This window comes from Crocodylus siamensis, chromosome 10, assembly GCF_052110815.1.
Source record: "Crocodylus siamensis isolate JL-2025a chromosome 10, ASM5211081v1, whole genome shotgun sequence".
Lineage (NCBI taxonomy): Eukaryota > Metazoa > Chordata > Crocodylia > Crocodylidae > Crocodylus > Crocodylus siamensis.
In genome coordinates this window covers 1,854,486-1,873,336 of record NC_143404.1, presented here as the reverse complement: position 1 = coordinate 1,873,336, position 18,851 = coordinate 1,854,486, and the positions used below count along the sequence as shown (strand labels likewise).

Sequence of the window (18,851 nt, the reverse complement as noted above, 5' to 3'; positions counted from 1 at the left end):
TGATCTTGTAAGGCCCCTTCCAGCCCCTAACTTCTATGAATCTTAAATGGCCTCTATCTGCGCACCTGAAGTCAATGGCACAAATGGATCAAAAAGGGTAAGAGCAACCTGGGAACATCAGCAGCGCTGGACTGGGTCAGGCCGAGGGCCCATCTAGTCTTCAGCAGTGCAGGGGTGGATGTTATAGGGGAAAGCCCCAAACTGGATATCTCTAGAGTGATCCATGCCCTATTCAATACCCTCCCTCGCACCCACCACCTCGGTACACGTACGTCTGTGTCCCGCAGGGGCTGCTAGGTATCTATATTTTACCATGTGCTTCTTCTATGCATTGCAGGTCCAAATAAACAGAGGACCTGGGCCCATTTGAAAACCCCTCCCTGGGCCACCCCCAGGCCTGGGGCCCTTTGCAAACTGTTCCAGTGAAGAGCCAGGTCTGCGAGTGCCTATTCTCAAGGTATCTACCTCTGCCTGGGGACAGAGCCAGGCAGATGCTCCTAGCAAACAGCTGCATTTAAGCTGCCATGTTTGCATGCAAGCTGTGTCCCCAAAAGAGTTCACAGGTATCAAAGAAAGCAGAAAAACCCGGGGGCATAAGCCAGACAGACCTGCCTGAGATGGAGAGGCCAAACTGTTGCTATCAGACAGCTTCTGAGATGGGAAATAGCATCTTGCAGTTTGGGGCACCTTTTCTTTCCCCCCTCCACCCATGTAGCTAAGAGGTCTGCTTCTTCTTTCATCCCCCTGGGGCAAAGCAGGTGCCTCACCTTGCACTGGTGACAGCAGGTCCCGTGGGCGCACTCGGCGCCAGGCTTCAGAGAGCAATCGGCCGCATTGCAGCAAGGATTATCGCACTCCTGCGGGGGAGAGAGGCAGGGTTTAGAGGGCAGAGATGGGAATCTGGGTCCCAGGGCAGGAGCAGGCTGTTCTTGCATGGGATGAATGACATCCTGTCTTCCTGCACAGAGCTCCTGTCCTGACCAGGGTTGGTCCATGAGCAGGTGTCAGCAGCAGGCTCTCTTTGGACCCACTGCTGGAAGGGCAAGCCCCATGGAGTCAGCACACTACCAATACATATTACTGTGCTGCACATGGAGCTAGGTATGGTGTCAGTGCTGTATAGAGTGCATAGGTGCCAGGTATTCATTGTAGGTTTGTGCACGCGTGTTACCTCCACCTCTCCACAGTCACACTGCTCCCCATCTTCCAGGTAGCCGTTTCCGCATCTCTTCCCCCCGACCAGAGTACGGGTGTCGGGCATGTTGGAGAGGCACATCCCCCCGCCTGAAAGCAGGTACCGGTCCAGCTCCTTCTCGTTGCACTTGTTGAACACCCTGGGGAACGGGTGCCTGGGCACAGAACAGGGTGGAAGTTAAAACAAGAAGCAGCACAAAGCAGCCATAAGAACCGGGGGCTGCAACTTCTGGGACGTCTTCGGGAGCAAGCGTCTGAGTCGACCAGAGCGGGCGGCTTTACGGATATGAATGTGTGAGGAAACAGGGACTCCAAGGTTGTTCCTCATGAGAACGAAGTCTGGAAACCCCCAGGGGCTTGTGTGTAGCTTTCCCTTCCCTTCCTCTCCGTCTGCTGGGACTTCTCTTTGAAACCCTGACTCGCACGACGCACGTGAGCTGGGCACTTGGCCTAGATCCATCTGCTCCTAAGCCACATCCGGAGCAAAATGGCAACCTCACATTATTAACCTTTTCGTGGTGTCCAGTGAGTTTGCATTCACCAGAAACAAGTTTCTTGAATGAATGGAGTATAGGTTGTAGCCGTGTTGGCCTAAGGACACCGGCGGACAAGGTTCTTCGGGTAAATGTGAGATCTTGTATTAGACCAACTCGAATATGACTAGACCAACCAAATTGGAGTTGGTCTAATACAAGACATCAGATTTACCCAAGGAACCATGTCTGTCTTTAATGAATGGAAGCACACGCATGTTCCCAGCCTTTCATGTCCCGTAGCTTCACAGCTGACCCCATGCAATCGCATCCTCTTCCAGGTAATCGCCTTCCCCTCTGCTCCCAGCCCCTATGCCATACGTATCAGAGCACCCGATGCCATCCTTTCCCCTTCCCTCTCATTGCTATCCCTCCCTCACTCGGAAGCAGCTTCATCTGAAATCGCGTCACATCATGTACGGTGCTGGGCCCCCCTCGTGCTTCGTTCCCAGTGATCCCAGCCACCCTCGGCACCAGCAATCAAGTCGGTTGGTTCTCCTCCGCAAAAGACCCCGAAGGACTGACTCACCCTATTGCAGCACCCATGATGCAGCCTCCATCCTCGGACCGGGCAGTGCAGCAGCCACTTGAGTCGTGATTCATGCCAAAATTGTGCCCCATCTCATGGGCAATGGTGGCAGCCACGCCGATGGCACTGGAAGAGTGATCCTGTGTGGAGTCAGGCAGGAGGGTCAGCATTTAACCACCCTGTTCACAACAACACAAGAGCTAGCACCTGGGCAGACCACAGGTCCATGCAGTCTAATGTCCCGTCTCTGACAAGGACAAGGAGCGGATGCTTTAGGAGAAGGATATGGGATACAGGGCAGCTAGGCTGTGATTTTTGTGGCTTATAAGGAAGATCTTTAGTTTGGATATTAGGAAAACGCTCTCACCGGGGGGGTAGTAAAGCACTGGAGCAGGTTACCCAGAGAGGTGGTGGAGTCTGCATCCTTGGAGCTAAATAAAGCCTTGGCTGGGATGATGTAGCTGGGGCTGGTCCTGCTTTGGGCAGGGGGTTGGACTAGGTCCCTTCCATCCCTCATTTTCTGTGAGTCTACGAACTTGTAAGTGATCCAGAGCAACTCACCATGTTCACTCCCCCCGACTGGAAATCCGAGCACATGGCCATCAGCGGGGCCAAGCCAACCGTGGTCCCGCGGAACTGCACCCCGCTGAAAGCGACCCGGAGGGAGAAGGGAAAGGGACACCGGCGTGAGGAGGGGCAGCACATTTCCCGCAATCCCAATCCCTACGAACTCACCACGGCCCACGAGAAAACAGCTCTCTCCGCAAAAGCTTTCCCTCTGTTTTAGAGTTTTGTTTCGATGCCCCACCGCCTCCCGCTTGACAGGTTCATGCCAGGCCAATCTGCCTTTATCCTGGCCCGAAGGCGAAGCAGACAGACAGTGAGCACAGAGCCCTACCCTGGTATAACACTCCTGCCTCCACTCTAGAATTACGCCAGGAAAAAACACTGCTCCCCCACTGCCAAATGTTCAGATCTGCAGGGAGCCAGATCTGATCTGCAGGCCAGGCATTGAGCACCCCCGGTCTGATCCATGATCACGCACGCCAGACTGTCCAATCATCCTTACAGACTATTGCTTGTAATGGTTTGATGCCAGCCTTGGCAAAAGAATGACCTCGTGAGTGTTGGACCAAATACAGAAGAGCGCCTTCCCTGGCGATCCACCCTGACCCAGGGCATCCCCAAAGAGCATGGGCTGAAGACCCATGCAGAGCCGGCAAGTTTAGCAAAGCTCCTTACCCAGCCCAGGGCTTTGATTTGAGGAGTTTCCAGCGAGCTGGACAACACCCATTTTGCAAGCTCTGAGACAGTCATGGTAGCTTTGGGATCACGAGGACTTAGGAAAGGCCCAGTTCAGTGAGTGCCAAGTGCCTTCTCCAAGGGGCACAGCCCCCTCTTCCTCCACTGATGTCTACAGCTCATTTTGTGACCCAGGGGTTCAAACAAGGGTGCCCGCACCAGCGTGCAAAGGCACGCACAGGTTGGCACATGCATTATATAGCGACTGCAATCCGTCCCTGCTACGTGTGTTCCCTGTGGCTCCATGCAAACCGAAGCCCACCACTTCATGTGCATTTTTGTCTGTACTCTTGTGCATGCCCTTCTCCAAAAACCCAGCCCGGTGACCCCTGCAACAGGAAGCCTTTTCCCTGCTGAGTGATGCCTGCCCGCCGCTACGTCAACCTGTCACCCAGATCCTCAAATCAGTATGTGGCTGCTCAGGGGTTTCCCTTGGATCCCCTTGTTGGATGGATGGTGCAGATCCAGGGCAAGCGACGCACGTGATGAGATGGGCGTTGTCGTGCTTCCTGCGCGCCAGCTGCTTGCGTCTCCATGCCAGGAAGGACCAAAGGGTGGAGTAGGGGTTCTCGGAGACGTCGCACTGATCCCGGTGGTTCCAGATGTCCAGCCCAACCAGGGCAACCCGAATGTTTAGGGCCTTGTAAAACTGCAAGAGGGAAGAGCTGATGAAGTGGAGTTTTTGCCTCGTTTCCAACCAGGCGTAGAAACCTCACTCCATATGGGACGCCCAGGCCAGAGAAGGGAGGCTCTGTAGAAGCAGGCTGTACCTGAAGAGCTTGGCCTCTGGCTTCACCCCAGCCAACGTGAACCCTTCTTAAAGCACTTTAGTAGGAGGATCTGCCACCGGCGCACTGTCCCCAGGGCTACGGTGCAATGGAGGACACCTCCCGGTTTCCACCCTCCCACATTGCACAGGAGAGTCGCAGCGGAGACTCCTCTTTCCCAAGGATGTCCATCTTGGATTGCAGGTTCTTCCCCACCACCCGTGTTGGTCGAGCCTGCCTCACCTTATCCACATAATTCGCCACCTCCACTAATCTGTTCCTTACGTCCCCGTGGTACTTCTGAAACTGAACAAGATAGGAAGTCCGTGTCAACCCCCAAGCAAGAGCTGGACGCGCGGTTAATGCTATCCTGCAACGACTGAGGCTGCTACCCCAATGCTTAGCTGGCCCATATGTACCCCCCGCCAATCTATTAGACTAGCCATGATGAGTGTTTTTAGGTCTTATAATTCCTCTCCATGCCTCAGCCTCCCCGCCAGCTGCTGACACACCACAATGATATTGGCATTAAACAAACATGTACAGGGTCAGACCCTCGTTGGCCAGATGTTCACATAACGAATTTGCCGTGTTGGACAGAAGGTGAAGTCACTTCATGCCTAGAATCAGCACCACCAAAGCACTCGTCACAGAGGATTTATTACACTCCTCACTTCCCCGAGAGGCAGCATGGTTTGATTGCTCCACTTAGAGCAGTTTTGTTCCACTTGTCACATCTGCTCGATAAGGAGTTCATGTGGCAACGTTTCACTTCCTTAAAACAAAGGTGCAAAAATTCGTATCACAACCGAAAAGGGGGCATGGAGCTGTCTCTGGAAAGGCAAGGCATTTTCCCCTTTAGATGTGGGTTGGGAGAAATCAGCACCAATCATTTCCATGGCTTCTAAACTGGCTCTGCAGTGAGAAGAGGATGAGGAACATCTGGCAGCGCCTGGATAAGCTGCACGTTCTCACAGTCTTTGCCCTCTCCTGGTGCCGCGCAGAAGAGAAACGCATAGGTTCTGCCTCTCTCGTTTCACTCAAAATCGATTTGAGCCCCTGGCCCTGCCTGCTCTATTTTAGGATCAAGTTGTAAATTATGAATGGGGTTGGCCTGCCCTACTCCGTTCTGGGGCAGGAAGCGACCAGCCTGGTTTTAAACAGCCTTGGCAGGAGGGTTAGATTTCCAGCCTCCCAAGCTCTCTTCCAGCCACCCCTAAACAACAACGGAGACAACAGCTGATAACCCATATGGCTTCTGGGATGCCACGGGCCAGATTGTCAGCTGGATCAAGTGCTGCACGCATCTCTTACCTCTGCATAATCTGCCACCAGCAGAAGCTCCACGTACTTCATAGGCTCCGGAGCCGCCCGCCTGGCCTGAGCAGGAGCACGGAGGATTAGTTCCAGCCTCTCCCGGGAAGCACGAGGGATTTTTCACCCTGTTCGAAACTTGTTTTTCTGGGACCAGTTTCCTCATGGACCCTCCCCCTCCATCCCACTCTGACACCAGCTTGTTCTCAAGAGGTGGCCTGAGCTGCTTATTTCTACCCTCCCAGTCCCACTCCAAAAGCACCCCCCTTGCCTCTTCCTGAAGAAGGGTGCTTGAACCCAAAAGCTTGCAAAGAACTATTTTTGCAACTATTAATTCATCTAATAGGGCACCTGTACACACCTCGGGGTTTAATCCTCATTAAATTAAATAGGTTTATAAAATTTAAGCTTGTTTACTTTGGAGCGTCACATCAGTGGTTGCACACACTAGGTTTTGAAATGAATTAAGCCTGGTCCCCAGCTGGTGCCACAGGAGAGTGGGGCGGTCCAGCACTGTCCCCATCCCCCACCCCGTGTCCTGCCACAAAGCTGTAAAAGCAGGGAGCCGACAAATGGCACAAGAAAATAAAAGCGGAACCGATTTGAAAGTGGAAGCAATTTGAAGGGATGAACTACAAAAAAATTCCCAGCACCATGTGGTGGACAAACAGGCTTATTACGTGTTTTTGAGTGCCTTTGTATTTGTACGCAATGAATCCATGGATGCGACGCTTTAATTCTCAGCGAGTCAAACTAAACTACATCTGAGGAGTTTTACTTTAATGCACCAGAAAGACTTTTAAAGCATCCAGAAAACCCACTCGTGCAAACAGTCATGCCATTGCAGCACAAGAAAGGGCAAAAAGCATGGTGTGTACAAACACCCATAAAAGATATCACGTCTACCCAAAGAACCTCATCTGCCTGCACCTTCGACCAACATGGCTACAACCAACTCCCTCTTGCTTCCGCTTCCTCAGGTCTGCCCTACGGAGATGGTAGGACAATACGAGAGTCCCCTCGGTGCACAACTCACCCGGTGAAGGGTCACATTCAGCGGCCTCACAAACTCCTGGAGCCGGCGTCTGTCTGTGGGCTCAGCATGCTGGTACCCGCAGGACCCAGGTGGGACCTTCAGGTGCTCCAATCTGTAGACCCAGTGCTGCTCCCGGCTCTCAGGAATGGGCTCAATGACATAGCTGAGGTCGGGGCTGAGGACGATCAGACCTCTGTGCAAACAGCGGAGAGGAAGAGAGGCCTGAACACTTGTGCATCTACTTGCAAGACCGTGGTTCATGGAAAAGAACAGGGGCAAGGAACAAAAAGGTAATCCTTGGTGGTTTTTGCTGTGACCTAGACCCACCCAAGGCTCTGCACTTTCATTCAGGCCACAGGAAGCAAATAAATCCTGGTACAATTTTCAACTGACAGGTCACGTCTAGTGTCTTTCCCATTTCTCCTCACCAAAAAGGTCTATGGTGTTTGCTGGTCAACAGACAAGCACCATCCCTCGTATGCCTCTGAAGTACAGCCATGGAGGGGCTGGGCATGCCCCCGGCATCCAAAGGAAACCCCAGAGGTCCCTACTCCCGCCTAAAAGAGATGGGCACCTAATTCACTTAGACCGCTGTAGAAACTCCAGCTCAGGTGATTAATAATTTGTCTGTAATGTGCACCAGTGATTTAGGTCTTTTCATTCACAGACCCCAGAGCACTTGAGCTAAAAACAGATTTTTGTCAGATCTTTCCAGGGGATAAAGCCTTTTATTCTGGGATCTTACAGGACCTCCAAAAACCCAGTAAAGTCCCAAGATAACACCCCCCCCCCCAAACAAGTGGGGGGTGCTAATTCCAGTTGCCTGCCATTCAAACCGTGGACGTGACTGTCCTGGGATAAACTCAGCATCTGTTTTTAGCTTTAGAATTGGGGGCAAGGCTTACTACCCACATGGCAAGGGGAGCACTTCCCTGGTGTGGTATTTTGGGGGTGTTTCTTTGTTTTGCGCACACTTGAATGTCACCCCGATTGCAGAGATGGAGGAGCCTTCGCTCGGCTGCCGCCGCCAGCACTGAACAGACAGCGCTCCAAGGAGGCCAAGAGACCCTATTTTTATCTCCTTGGCGCAGGTTTCATCTCGCATCAGTCCCAGGAGACTGCAGGGCTTCGCAGGGACGAAAACGAACACCAGCAAGCGACGGATGCTTACAAAGATTCGCCTGCTCCCGGATGCACAGGCTTCCCTGACCCGGGCCCCTTCCAGCCATGTATCCCACCTGAGCTTCCCCGCCTGGCCTGACTCAGGAGACGAAACACAGCATCACATTTAGCAGGGCAAGGGGCTGATAGGACAGAGCTGTAAGGGAACAATAAATAATGACTCGGGCCAAGTACGGCTCTTTCCTCGGGATCTGCAATTGCGCTCAGAGCGCGGTCCCAGAGGAGGGAGCTGGCCAGGCTCTCCCGCTTGCACAGATTATAAACCTGCTCTTTCAATTTGATGGCTGCTGGCTGCAGCAAGCTGTCCAGGGACTAGGGAAACACGTGGCAGGGTCACTCAGATTCACTACAGAGGAGGCGTGCATGCAGGAAGGCTCGCGCACTGCCTGGGGCGCTTCCTTCCTCCACGTGGCTGTGGCCCCGTCCGGATGAAGGGGGCTGCCCCGTGGAGAGCAGGGGATGGTCCTGCTGCCGTCAGGGATCGGCCAGGGCATGTGCAGACCCCGCCGTGAGCTGCACTGCTGGGGTTTGCTCCTCACGGAAAGGTTTCCTCATTACCTCCTTGCCCCCCTGGCCCAGAAGCCCTACTTGGACCAATACAGCAGTTTCCCATGCAGACATCTATTACCGTGGGGTCTCTGGACTCCGTGGCCCTGATCCTGCAACAACCAACCATAAGCACACAAAGGGTCCCTTGCACTCCAAAGCCATGGGCTGATGGGAGCGTGTTTCCTACGCAGGCCACGTGGTTCGCTCCAATGATATTTAATACGCACCTGAGTGGGAACAACTCTGCACTTAACAAGGTTTGTACCTGCCTGGCCCAGTGGAAGATGTACGACTTTGCGGGCAGGATGCCTCCCCCAGGACCTGAGCGTGCAAAGGGAGAGCAGATGCATGCTCTGGTCGCTACGTACATCCAGTCAAAGGGTCTCAAACCGTTCCTCAAGCGTCCACGCAGCCCAGATGTTCACCGAGTCATCGTCGTGTCCCCCGCCCCATGGGAGAACGGGGGCTGAGCCAGGCGCCAGGCACAACACCTGTGATTCCTGCCAAGGATTATTTACTGCAAACCCCAGGTGGCCATGCTGCGCCCTGTTTATACCCCCAGAGAGTTTGTCTATATTAAAATCGCTTGAGGTCACTGAGGTTTTTTTGGCAAGGTCTGCTGTTTCCTGGTTGGCCTCGATCCCACCAGCTTTCAACCGGCTTTTGAATGGAGACAACCGCAAACGGTCAGCGTCCTGTTTACAAACAGATGCGAAGTCTCCGAACCGAGCGCAGCAAAGGTGCGTGCGGCACACGGGGCCCGGATCCCAGCTGGTGCCCATTGTGAGTGAGACGCCATTGTCTTCAGGGGAGGCACCGCTGATTTACGCTGCCTGGAAACACAGCTCTCCTTTTGCTTCACCCAGGACTCCAGATGCTACAGCGAAGGTGAGGTTTTAAAAACACAGACTCAGCCTGGGACCAGGCCGGCTGGTACAAAGAGCCAGCAGAGCTCACCGCCTTGCAGGAAGCTCATCCTGTGCTGCATGGATGCGATTGCTTCTTTACCCATCCCTGCAGGTGCAGAAGGCCTTGGGGAGAAATTCATTACTGTGATGACTACTGTGAGCACCAGCGATGGTGTGGGCTGTGATACCCAGAGGCCCTGCCCTCAGGGGCCTCATCCAGACAGCAAAGCCACGAGCAAAACGACGATAGAGCAGGACCTGCTTCCAATGAACAGGCAACCTCATCCAGGGGCCGGCAGTACGAGTCTAGCACCCCAGCTCACCAGTGCAAGCTCAGGTGTCTCGGAGAGCGTCAAGAGAGGACAGCCCCTGCGCTGCGCAGGGGTAGAAAGCTGCGTACGACGGTGCTGAGAGGCAGGGACCTTAGCCACGTTCACAGCAGCACCGCAGGCATCGTGCCGAAGACAGGCCATAGCTACAGCTCGTTAAGTGCTGCAGGCTGCACTTCACATGTGGCTCATCTCCCAATACAGCCACAAGCCAAGCTGCAGGTAGCAGGACAGGACCCCCTTGTCTATGGAGGACCTTCGAGGCAGGGTGGCTAAGGGGTGACCAGGGACCGGGGCTCGACTCACCGGTGTGCACCGGGTTTTCTGGGTGACCTGGGAGCCCGAGGGCTGTGCGAGGGGCCTGCCTCGAGGCCGCTGGAAGGGACTGATACGAGGGGCCGTCAGACTTACCGCAGCCCCGTGCACGTGCTGAGTGCGACGCTGGATTGCCCCACGCCTCGGACGGCACCGTGGTAGAAGCAATGGTCCTGGGAGGAGAAGAGGAGATAGTCAAGGCGGGGCTCAGCTCGGGGACTTCTGGTGCAGAAAGCGCCCACTGCCCTCAGGACCCAGCATCACCGATCCCAGCTTCAGCTCTCTGCAAGGCTCCCTGCCACACCTCAGGCAGCCAGGAGTTACCACAGAGAAACAGCCCAGGGGCACGTTGAGTCCAAGCCAGCCCGTCCACTTGGCCCTGGGCCTTTGCATGAACACACTCTGGCCTAATAAAATCAATGGTGCTTTACGGCTCCCAGCGGCTGCAGCGCTGAGCCCCGTCCCAAGCTTCCCAGCATCAATGGGAGCCTGTCTATCGGCGAGTCAGGAAGGGTGATCTCATGGATTCTTTCTCTTTTATTTTTAAGTCCAATGCCCATCTTTGTGCCACTGCGGCACAACGGGAGCAGGGCCCTGAGATCAGTAATTCACAGGGATGGCTGTGAACCGAGCCAGCTGGCACGGCCTCGCCTTGCAGAAGGCAGGGAAGAGGCGGCGCGGCGCGAGCGGAGCTCCCCCCGAGCCAAGGGCAGGCTCGACGGCGCGGGGGGGGACCCCAGCCAGCTGCAGGGTCGACCCGCACATCTGGCTTCAGCCTGGGCAGAGTCTGCAGGTCGTCCCCTAGCATTTCATCCAGGTACCATTTCCAGCAGTGCTTGGGTGACTTGGGAGCCTGAGCCCCACTGGAACATGATGGGACTTAGGATCCTAAGACGTTCCAGCGCTTCGGAAGATGTCACCCCTTGTCTGGCTGATATCCTGGCCTAGCTGCCCGCACGTGGCTGCTGGGTGAGGGAGAGACCGTGGCTTGGAGAGACGGCAGGCAGGATACAGCTATTAGCCCAGTCATCCAATGCCATACGGAGTTTCGTTCCTCCAACAAGATACAGCATTTCCCTTTTTGCCTTTGGCCTTTTGGAGCTCTTGCCAGTAAAAAGTTAACTGCCCGTGGCTGGGGAGTAGGAGCTGCCCTGCAGAGCTCACGGACCCAGCCTCCCACCCCCCGGCTGCAGCTACCTTCGCCCACCCAGAGATGGTGCATTCAGAGGACACCGGCCCTTTATCTCATGCAACCGGCTACCAAGCCAGTTGCAAACTCAGGTCTCCGGAGAATGGAGCCTGGTGACGTCTCTGCTCCTGCTCCCTGGACTTCACCTACACGCTTCACGCACTCCCTGGACTTCATCCACAGCCTGGGCACGTACCGTGTGGTTCAAAGTGACGGTCTGGGGCACTCCAGCCGGGGTGTAATGGGTTTCGGTGTAGCCTGGTGCAAAGAGGTGCCTGCCAATAGCAAAACAAAGACACAAACAGAAGGGATCTCTTGAGGCTTAGCATATCGCGACCCAACCAGCTCTTCTGTGCTGGAATACCAGGCACCAGCCTCAACCAACTGCTCTGGAAGTCAAAAAACGTCCGGCAGGCATTGCACCAGGCTCCAAGGCATTTAGTGCGCTAGCTCTTTCCAGCCAGGAGGTGCATACACAGCCCAGCATCAACCAGAGCCTCATCCCAGCCCACGTTATATGCTGCTCCTCCCTGCACAGGGGGGGCTCACGGAGGGGAGGGCAGGAGTTCAAGGTGTGATGGACACGGTTGCATGCACTCACCCACCCAGAGATGATGCGTTCAGAGGACCCCGGCCCTTTATCTCATGAAACGCACTCTGCCGTGAAAGCGCTGGGCCAGCCATCCTCCTAAGTGATCTTTCAAGCCATTTATTTAATGACATGAAGATGACACAGAAAAGCCAGGCTCCACCGCAGAACAACCCCCACCAGAGCTAGATCCTTTATTGTGGTGCAGTCAGATGCTCCCTCCCCCTCCCACCACACACACACACACACACACACACACTCTTCCTGCCTTATTTCAGTTCATTCATAAATCCTTTCCATCGTTTCAACACATGGGAAAGTGCAAAATTGAAATAAAAAGTGCTGCAAAGATGACACCGGAGCACAAACTGCATGTCTACAGAGCACTGGGACCCAGAGTTTGGGGACAGTTTGCAGCTTGGCAGCAAGGCAAAAGCAGTGAATCCTGGATCCAAATACAGGGCCTTTCGTGTCTGGATGCTGCCACCAGCCTATTTCTGTCCCTGCTCCTGCTGCTGTCCTGAGGACGGATGCAGGTAATGCTGCTGTGTAGCTCCCGTGACCCTTTTTGTCCTCGGAAAACTCTGGCAACCTCTCTAGGCCCTGGTCTCATTCTCTTGATGTAGGATATGTTCCCCATCACATCAGCCAGGTGCTCAGGATTGGCCCAGGGGCTGTCAGAGGCAGCCCCACGCATGTCGTCGGCAGCATTTGGATTCAGCTCCAGGGGCGATGCCTCCTCCTCCTCCACTAGACAGCTGATCTTGCAAAACGAGGAGATGCATATGCCCACAAATCAAGGCAGGGAGAGAACTGAGAAGGTCACCGCACGTCTCCATCTCAGCAGCGTGCAAGCAGAAGGGAGCTCAGCCTAAAGCCACCTCCCTCCCAACCCCTGTAAAAGGATCGCGCTGAATAATCCCTCTGTGGAGGATATTTATAAAGTAACACCGCCATCCTCTCCGCTCTCGAGGCATCGCGCTTGGCCCCTCTCGAGGATGCCACGCTTGGGTGTTGCAGTGACCTCCCTCCTTGCCAGCTCCTGCCCTGCCCCTTCTCGTCACGGCTTGCTACGCTGCACATTTCTAAAACAGGGCCTGCAAAACAGTGGGCTTGTGTCCTTTTTGGAGAGGTTCCCCCCGCTTTATAAAGAAGGCCTGGGGGGGTTGGTGGTTTGGCTCCCGTAACAAAATGAACAGGGCTGTTTTATATCAGATAACTGGAAGTCTCGATGGCTGAATGGGGAATTAGCCTATTTGTCCCACCAGAGATGCCAAGGAAGTGAAGCCTGATGGATGGAGAAGGGAAGGGGGTTTTATCCAGGCGGTTTAAAATGCTTTCCCCCATCCTACATCAAACTCCAATCTTCCGAGGAGAGCACGAGCTCTCTTCCTTATCACTCTGCTTCTATTAAAGGAGAGCACAGACCCAGCCAACATCTGAATCACCTACAGCTTTCTCCAGTAAAACCTGAGCAGAAGTTTGCTCCCAGTCTCTGATAATCATAAGGCAAAAAAACCCAGAAAAAAATATTCGGGGTGGGATTCCCAAATCTCTCACCAACACCAAGAGACTCTGCCTGAAGAAGGGTGTTTGTACCCAAAAGCTTGCAAAGACCAATCTTTCCAATTATTTAGTGGGTCTAATACAAGATATCACATCTACCCAAAGAACCTGTCTGCCAATTTTCCTTGGCACAGACAGAGTGTAAAAAGGGAGCAAGCCCCAGCTTCTGTTCCTCTAGTGCAGGGCACCTTGAAGAGGAGGGCCACGCATGCTTTGGCCCAGGTTGCGTCTCCTTGCTTGCACTGACAGTAAATCGCGCTCTCAGAAGTGACTGGCAAGTGTTTCATCTCCCAAGACAGCCCTCTCCGCATTCCCAGGCTGCAACTCAAGATGTTTTGCACGGTGCCGACAGAACTCCCAGCAGATAATGCTTCTTTTCAAGCGGGGAGAAGAGGAAGCTGGGGTTTGGAGATGTGCCGTTTGATCCCAATTGACATCTGGAAGAGCCGGCTTTCATCTCGGCTTTCAGACTCTAGCAAAGCTCCTTTCTGATGTGCTAATGCTCATCGCTGGATCCCCCGCTCGGGGCCTAGGACACAATGCTGCTGTTATCAAGTCTTTCACATCCATAAACAGCTGATCATAGAAAGACCATGTGGCAGACAGACAAGGTTTCCCTATAATCACCTCCCTATCGGACCTTGTGATCATCTCCCTGTCAGAGCTGGCTCAGAGTGAATCTGCAGAAACAAATGTTTAATCAACAAATTGCATTAACTGCCAGGAAACTGCCTTGAGCAATGAGCTGGCAAGAGGGTCTGGGCTGTGTCAAAGTCTCTGCTTAGAAGGCAGGACCTCACGTCAGGTACTGAAAGAGCAGGATGCCGAAAGCCAGCACCAAAGGACAGCCGGTATTTACTGGCAGGCATTGCATCCCCTGCTATCAGAAGGTAGCATGCCAAAAAAAGGATCGCAGCAGATGGAGGACTCCAGGCATCCCCTGTAGGATCACGCAGAAGTAGCCAAACGCGGAAGAGTTTCGTGACCCGTGTTGTGCCGCCGGACACGACGGCTAACGGGACACGGCCGAGGTTGCGGAAGGGAAGGTTACGTGCGACCCCCAAAGCACCTTGCAAGAGGGGCGGCTCTCGACTGGCCTGAATCACCTGCGCACGCCAGCGGGAAGGTCAAAAACAAACCTGATCTGCCGGGGCTACGCTAAGGGCATGGATACATGCCTGTGACGTGCAGACGCTGGAGCTCCTGCTCGTTTCTCAACTCCTCCGTGAAACCTGCACGGAGGACGACCTCGCTGCAGCAACGGAAGAGCCATTGCTGGTGCACGATTCCGGAAAAACATCTAGTTTATGACAAAGACACAAGAAGAAGAACCGAGGGTAGATCCACGCAGCCCTCCCGAAGCCAGCAGACAGGATCAGACCTGGCACCTGTGCATCTCTGCGACTTAACACCGGCTGAGGGTCTGGCCTTTACTGACCACTTGGGTGTTCAAGCCTGCACCTTCCTGCCTCCATCCCAGCTGCCTCACACTAGGAGCTCCCCATAAACCTCCACAAAGCCCCCTCCTGCCCCCTGCACCTTATAATAGGTGCAGCGTTCACAAAACCCCTGAAAGCAAGCGGGCAGCCACTGTGCTGGGACCACTGCCTACTCCCCAACCATCCTTTGCCCTTGTCCTCTCAACCTCTTCTCCCTTAGCATCATAGAAAATGAGGGTGTGAAGGGACCTCAGGGGGTCACATCTAGTCCAGGCCCCTGCTCCAAGCAGGAGCAGCCCCACCTACGTCATCCCAGCCAAGGCTTTGTCTACCCGGGTCTTCAACACCTCCAAGGATGGAGAGTCCACCACCTCTCTGGGTCACCTGTTCAGTGCCTCATCACCCTCCTTGTGAGAGGTTTTCCCTAATATCCAACCTCAACTTCCCTTGCTGCAGCTGGAGCCCATTGCTCCTTGTCCTGTCGTCTGCCCCCACTGAGACCAGTCCAGCTCCTTCCTCTTTGCAGCCCCCCTTGTCTTATCCTTGGACCACGAGCTTGTCGAGGCAGGGACCGACTGTCCTCTTGTTCTGTGCTCGGGCAGCACCCACCCCCACGGGGTGCTGGGCTGTGATGGGTGGTCCTAGCACTGCAGAAAAACAACGAATAGAAACGACAGCAAAGTTGAGCTGGTTTGCACCAAGGGGTGGGTATTGGTGGGAGCGGCACAGTTAAAGCTAGGGGCTTGTGCGGGGAATAACCTCCTATTCCATCTAGCAGGTTCCCCAGAGTAGAAACACACACACAGATAGTCCCCAGAAGACTATCTGACCTCATTTAGTATCTGATGCACTCTGCAGCTTCCTTCTCTCACCCTCAGAGAAGCGTGCCATGGGAAGTTGCTTAGACATCTCTTGTTCTCATCTCTTGGCCCACAGGAAATATTGAGACGCTTCTCTGTTCGCTGCAACCCCCACCTGAGAAGGGAACACCCTGCTGCCGGCACCGGGCTCTTTACAGTGGGTCTCTACAGCGCAACGGAAAGAGCTGGCAGGCAGTTGCATCCGCCTCTGCCCTGAGCACGCGCACGCCGGCGGTTACGCGACAGGCTCCAGCAATGGCTCAGGTGCTCCATGAAATTTAGCAGCGGCCCAGGAATGATATCCTTCAACAGCGATGGCCTAAACCACGAGCTCCAGGACCAAGGCATCACTGGACAAACTTCCTCTAGCCGCAGGGCTGCTCCTGAGCGCTCCCAGCTCTCCCTTGTGTCACTGCAGTCATTGGGTGAAAGCCCCAAGAAAGCATTGCTTTCATGCTTCGCTGCTTTGCTGCCGCTAGTCATAGAGACGTCAGGCTGGAAGGGACTTCCAGAGGTCGTCTAGTGCAACCCCCAAATCATCATCCCTTCCCCAGTGCATCAAACTGATTTGCAAAACAACACAGTGCAATTCAGTGATCAGACAACCCCAGGCATCCTGCAGCTCCTGATGATGACGGGACTGGCATCTATGAGCCTCCCTGTGTCATCAAAAGGCTTTTTAGACACCAATCGATGGGGTGCCCAGGGTCCTGCAGCTGCTCTGTGCCATGCTGTGGGTCCTACAGCACGGCACGGTGTACCCTCAAGTGCTGTCTTCCAAGGAAAAGGATGCAAAGGGGGCATGTCTCTGCCTTGCTGGTCCCTCGTGCTTGGACAGCAAAGCAGAGCTCAGGCTGCTCCAACCCTTTTCCAGGGGGACCAGGCCCGTCCAGCAGCCAAGCTGAGCACACGCACTCCCCGGCCCTGCCTCCCCGCGTCTGACCCAGCGTACCCCGACGTGTTGCTCCGGAGCCCGGACGCCGGGAGGAAACGCGCTGCTCCCACCAGTTTTCCTGCAGCAGAAAGCCTCGGGGGCAAGGTCAGATGGGCTGGGGAGCCAAGTGAGCGCAGGCCTGGCCCGGAGCCATCATGTACAGATGTCTTCAAGACTGCGCGACTGTTCGAGACGGGCCCGCGGCGATACGGGCCCCGCTCCGTCAAAGGCAGCTCTGTTCTGAACGGCAGGGGGGGGCGGGTGTCCCGGTGCAGGGGTGCTGCTGTTTTGCTGCATCACAAGTGGCGACAGCAGGGGTCACATATTTAGCGAATGAGGCTCATGGAATTGGCCCGGAGAAGCGCATTATGTCACGGACCGGGACAGGCGCCCCGTGGCGCTCTCGCCGGGCAGCTGCCCGGAGCCCCGTCGCGCGAGGGGAGCCTGCTGCCCGCCTAGGCAGAGGGACTCAAGGGAGAAGGGACCAAGCCGTGAACAAGAGCCTCTCCCTCCCCTCCTCCTTGTCCCCAAGAGCCCTCAAAGCAGCGGGGTGGAAAGCCAGCTCCATGCACTGCAAAACAGGCACCGTCGGGAGGGATCGGGGAAACAGGAACTGCCACCACGAGTGCAACGCTGAGGCCAGGGCTAGAGACGTGCTTGAAGACCCACCTTCACTGATCTCAAGGGCACCCAGCTCCTCAAGTGGCTTTGGAAAACATCAGCCTTAGTTTTCCCCGGCTGCTTCCCAGCCCTTTGGAGCCAATTAAATATATGCAACAAACACTCTTGACTAGCACGGTCCGGTGAGGCGCTCCACGGCTGGTAAGCTCAGCATTTTGTTGGTGCAGAGGTGCAAGACCCTGGTGCGAGCCCGGCTTGGCAGCAGCCGAGGACGAAGCGCGTGGGACGCTGAAGTGCGCGCGAGCATCTCGGAGGCATGGAAACAAAAGCGTTTCCCCCAGCCCCAAAATCGCGAGGCAGCTGCCCTGTGGGAAGCATCGGCTCTTTCCACCTGGTCTGGGGACTGAAAAATGAGGTCTGAGATCCAGCTGTTAAACCTTTCCCCCTCCTCTTCTCTTCAAGAACAATAAATCTGTCCAAGCGCCCTGCCAAGAGCACTTAGGGACACAGGGAATCCGTGAAACTTTATATACCCCATTTCTGTTCACATGTTTAGGGGCCAAATTCTCCTCTCTCGCAACGAGGCCGCTCCGTCAGCCTCCGCAGACTCCCAGGCTGAAACAGAGACACCTTTGACCTCTCACTTCAGTAAAATGTCCCCTATACTGAGAACCTCAGCTGACCCTCCCCATCGCCTCCAGAATGGGACCCCTGGTAATAGCACCAGCCAGGCCTGCTTTACAAGGGCCAAGAGCGAGGGAGGAGCACAATCCTGAAACTCTTGTGAAACCCCCCGGAGGGGAAAAAAAATCCTGACACTTTCTTAAATTGCTGAAATCCGACAAGGCTTTGGTGAGTCACACCCAGACCCAGCCTGGGACATACGGCTCTCACTTGCTCAGACCCTCTCCTGGAGTGAGCGAGAAGGCATTTATTTCTCTGGCAAAGTGAGCTGTAAAGGAAGGAGAGACGGGGTGGGGGGCAAAAGAAAGAGAGGAGATGTGATACCAGCCCTAAAGGTAAAAAACAGAATCTTATTTGCAAAGGGCCGTGAAAATCAGAGGTGCAGGCTCCCGTTGGGATTTATCAATGACCTCCTGGGGAGGGGCAGGATCAAGGAGCCAGAAACAATAGCACAGTTTGCACAGACTCAGCCAAGAAAAGCACACGCCCCACAAGCTCCAGCTGAGGGAAAAGAGGGAAGGAAATGCACTTCCTAGAAAGACCGCTGCAGGATTTGTGGGGGGGGGGGACATAAGATAGAGCAGTTTGTTTCCTTACCCCCTCTGCCCCCACCCAGTGCAGAGACCCTGCCTGGAGAAGGAAGAGGACGGCAGTTGAAATCTCCAGATGCTGATTCTGCCCTGACTTGGGGGGTCCAAAAAACTTTTGCAAGACCAGCAGAGTCGGTCAGATGCATCCTGCCAGCTGTCTCCGCTACAGCCCGTCCTGCAAGCAGAAAACCATTAGCGACCGATAGCGCGCAGAAAATCCAGAGCATCCTCCAGCCGGGAGATGGACAACAACCCCCTGCCCCTGAACCAGCACTGGGCACCGGATCCGGCAGGAAACAATGCAAAACAAGCGACCCCCAGCACTTCTACTCCAGACACAGGGCTGCGGAGGGATGCATCTGGAAGTGTCTGGTAGCCCTTGAGCAGGGACTGCTCCTTCAGACTCTGCCCTAGAAGGCCA

The 18,851-nt window shown here is 54.8% G+C and overlaps 1 protein-coding gene across 7 annotated transcripts in view; it reads right to left on the bottom strand.

Annotated features, from left to right (window-relative positions):
* The window catches only part of ADAM19 (ADAM metallopeptidase domain 19), a 44,490-nt gene that overhangs the window by 12,113 nt on the left and 13,526 nt on the right, over positions 1 to 18,851 (bottom strand). For 2 of the 7 annotated variants that reach the window (XM_090020733.1, XM_090020734.1), the window contains exons 4-17: positions 18,438 to 18,605; positions 16,554 to 16,826; positions 15,178 to 15,388; positions 14,481 to 14,602; positions 11,344 to 11,422; positions 10,055 to 10,131; positions 6,676 to 6,868; positions 5,640 to 5,705; positions 4,569 to 4,631; positions 4,041 to 4,207; positions 2,818 to 2,902; positions 2,257 to 2,396; positions 1,172 to 1,349; positions 768 to 857 (exon numbers count right to left, since the gene is read on the bottom strand). In XM_090020733.1, coding sequence (XP_089876859.1) covers positions 768 to 857; positions 1,172 to 1,349; positions 2,257 to 2,396; positions 2,818 to 2,902; positions 4,041 to 4,207; positions 4,569 to 4,631; positions 5,640 to 5,705; positions 6,676 to 6,868; positions 10,055 to 10,131; positions 11,344 to 11,422; positions 14,481 to 14,602; positions 15,178 to 15,388; positions 16,554 to 16,826; positions 18,438 to 18,605 — 1,912 coding nt within the window. Of the gene's footprint in view, positions 1 to 767; positions 858 to 1,171; positions 1,350 to 2,256; positions 2,397 to 2,817; positions 2,903 to 4,040; positions 4,208 to 4,568; positions 4,632 to 5,639; positions 5,706 to 6,675; positions 6,869 to 10,054; positions 10,132 to 11,343; positions 11,423 to 14,480; positions 14,603 to 15,177; positions 15,389 to 16,553; positions 16,827 to 18,437; positions 18,606 to 18,851 lie in introns of those variants that run through there. The other 5 variants (XM_090020737.1, XM_090020738.1, XM_090020735.1 and 2 more) reach the window with 4 other exon arrangements.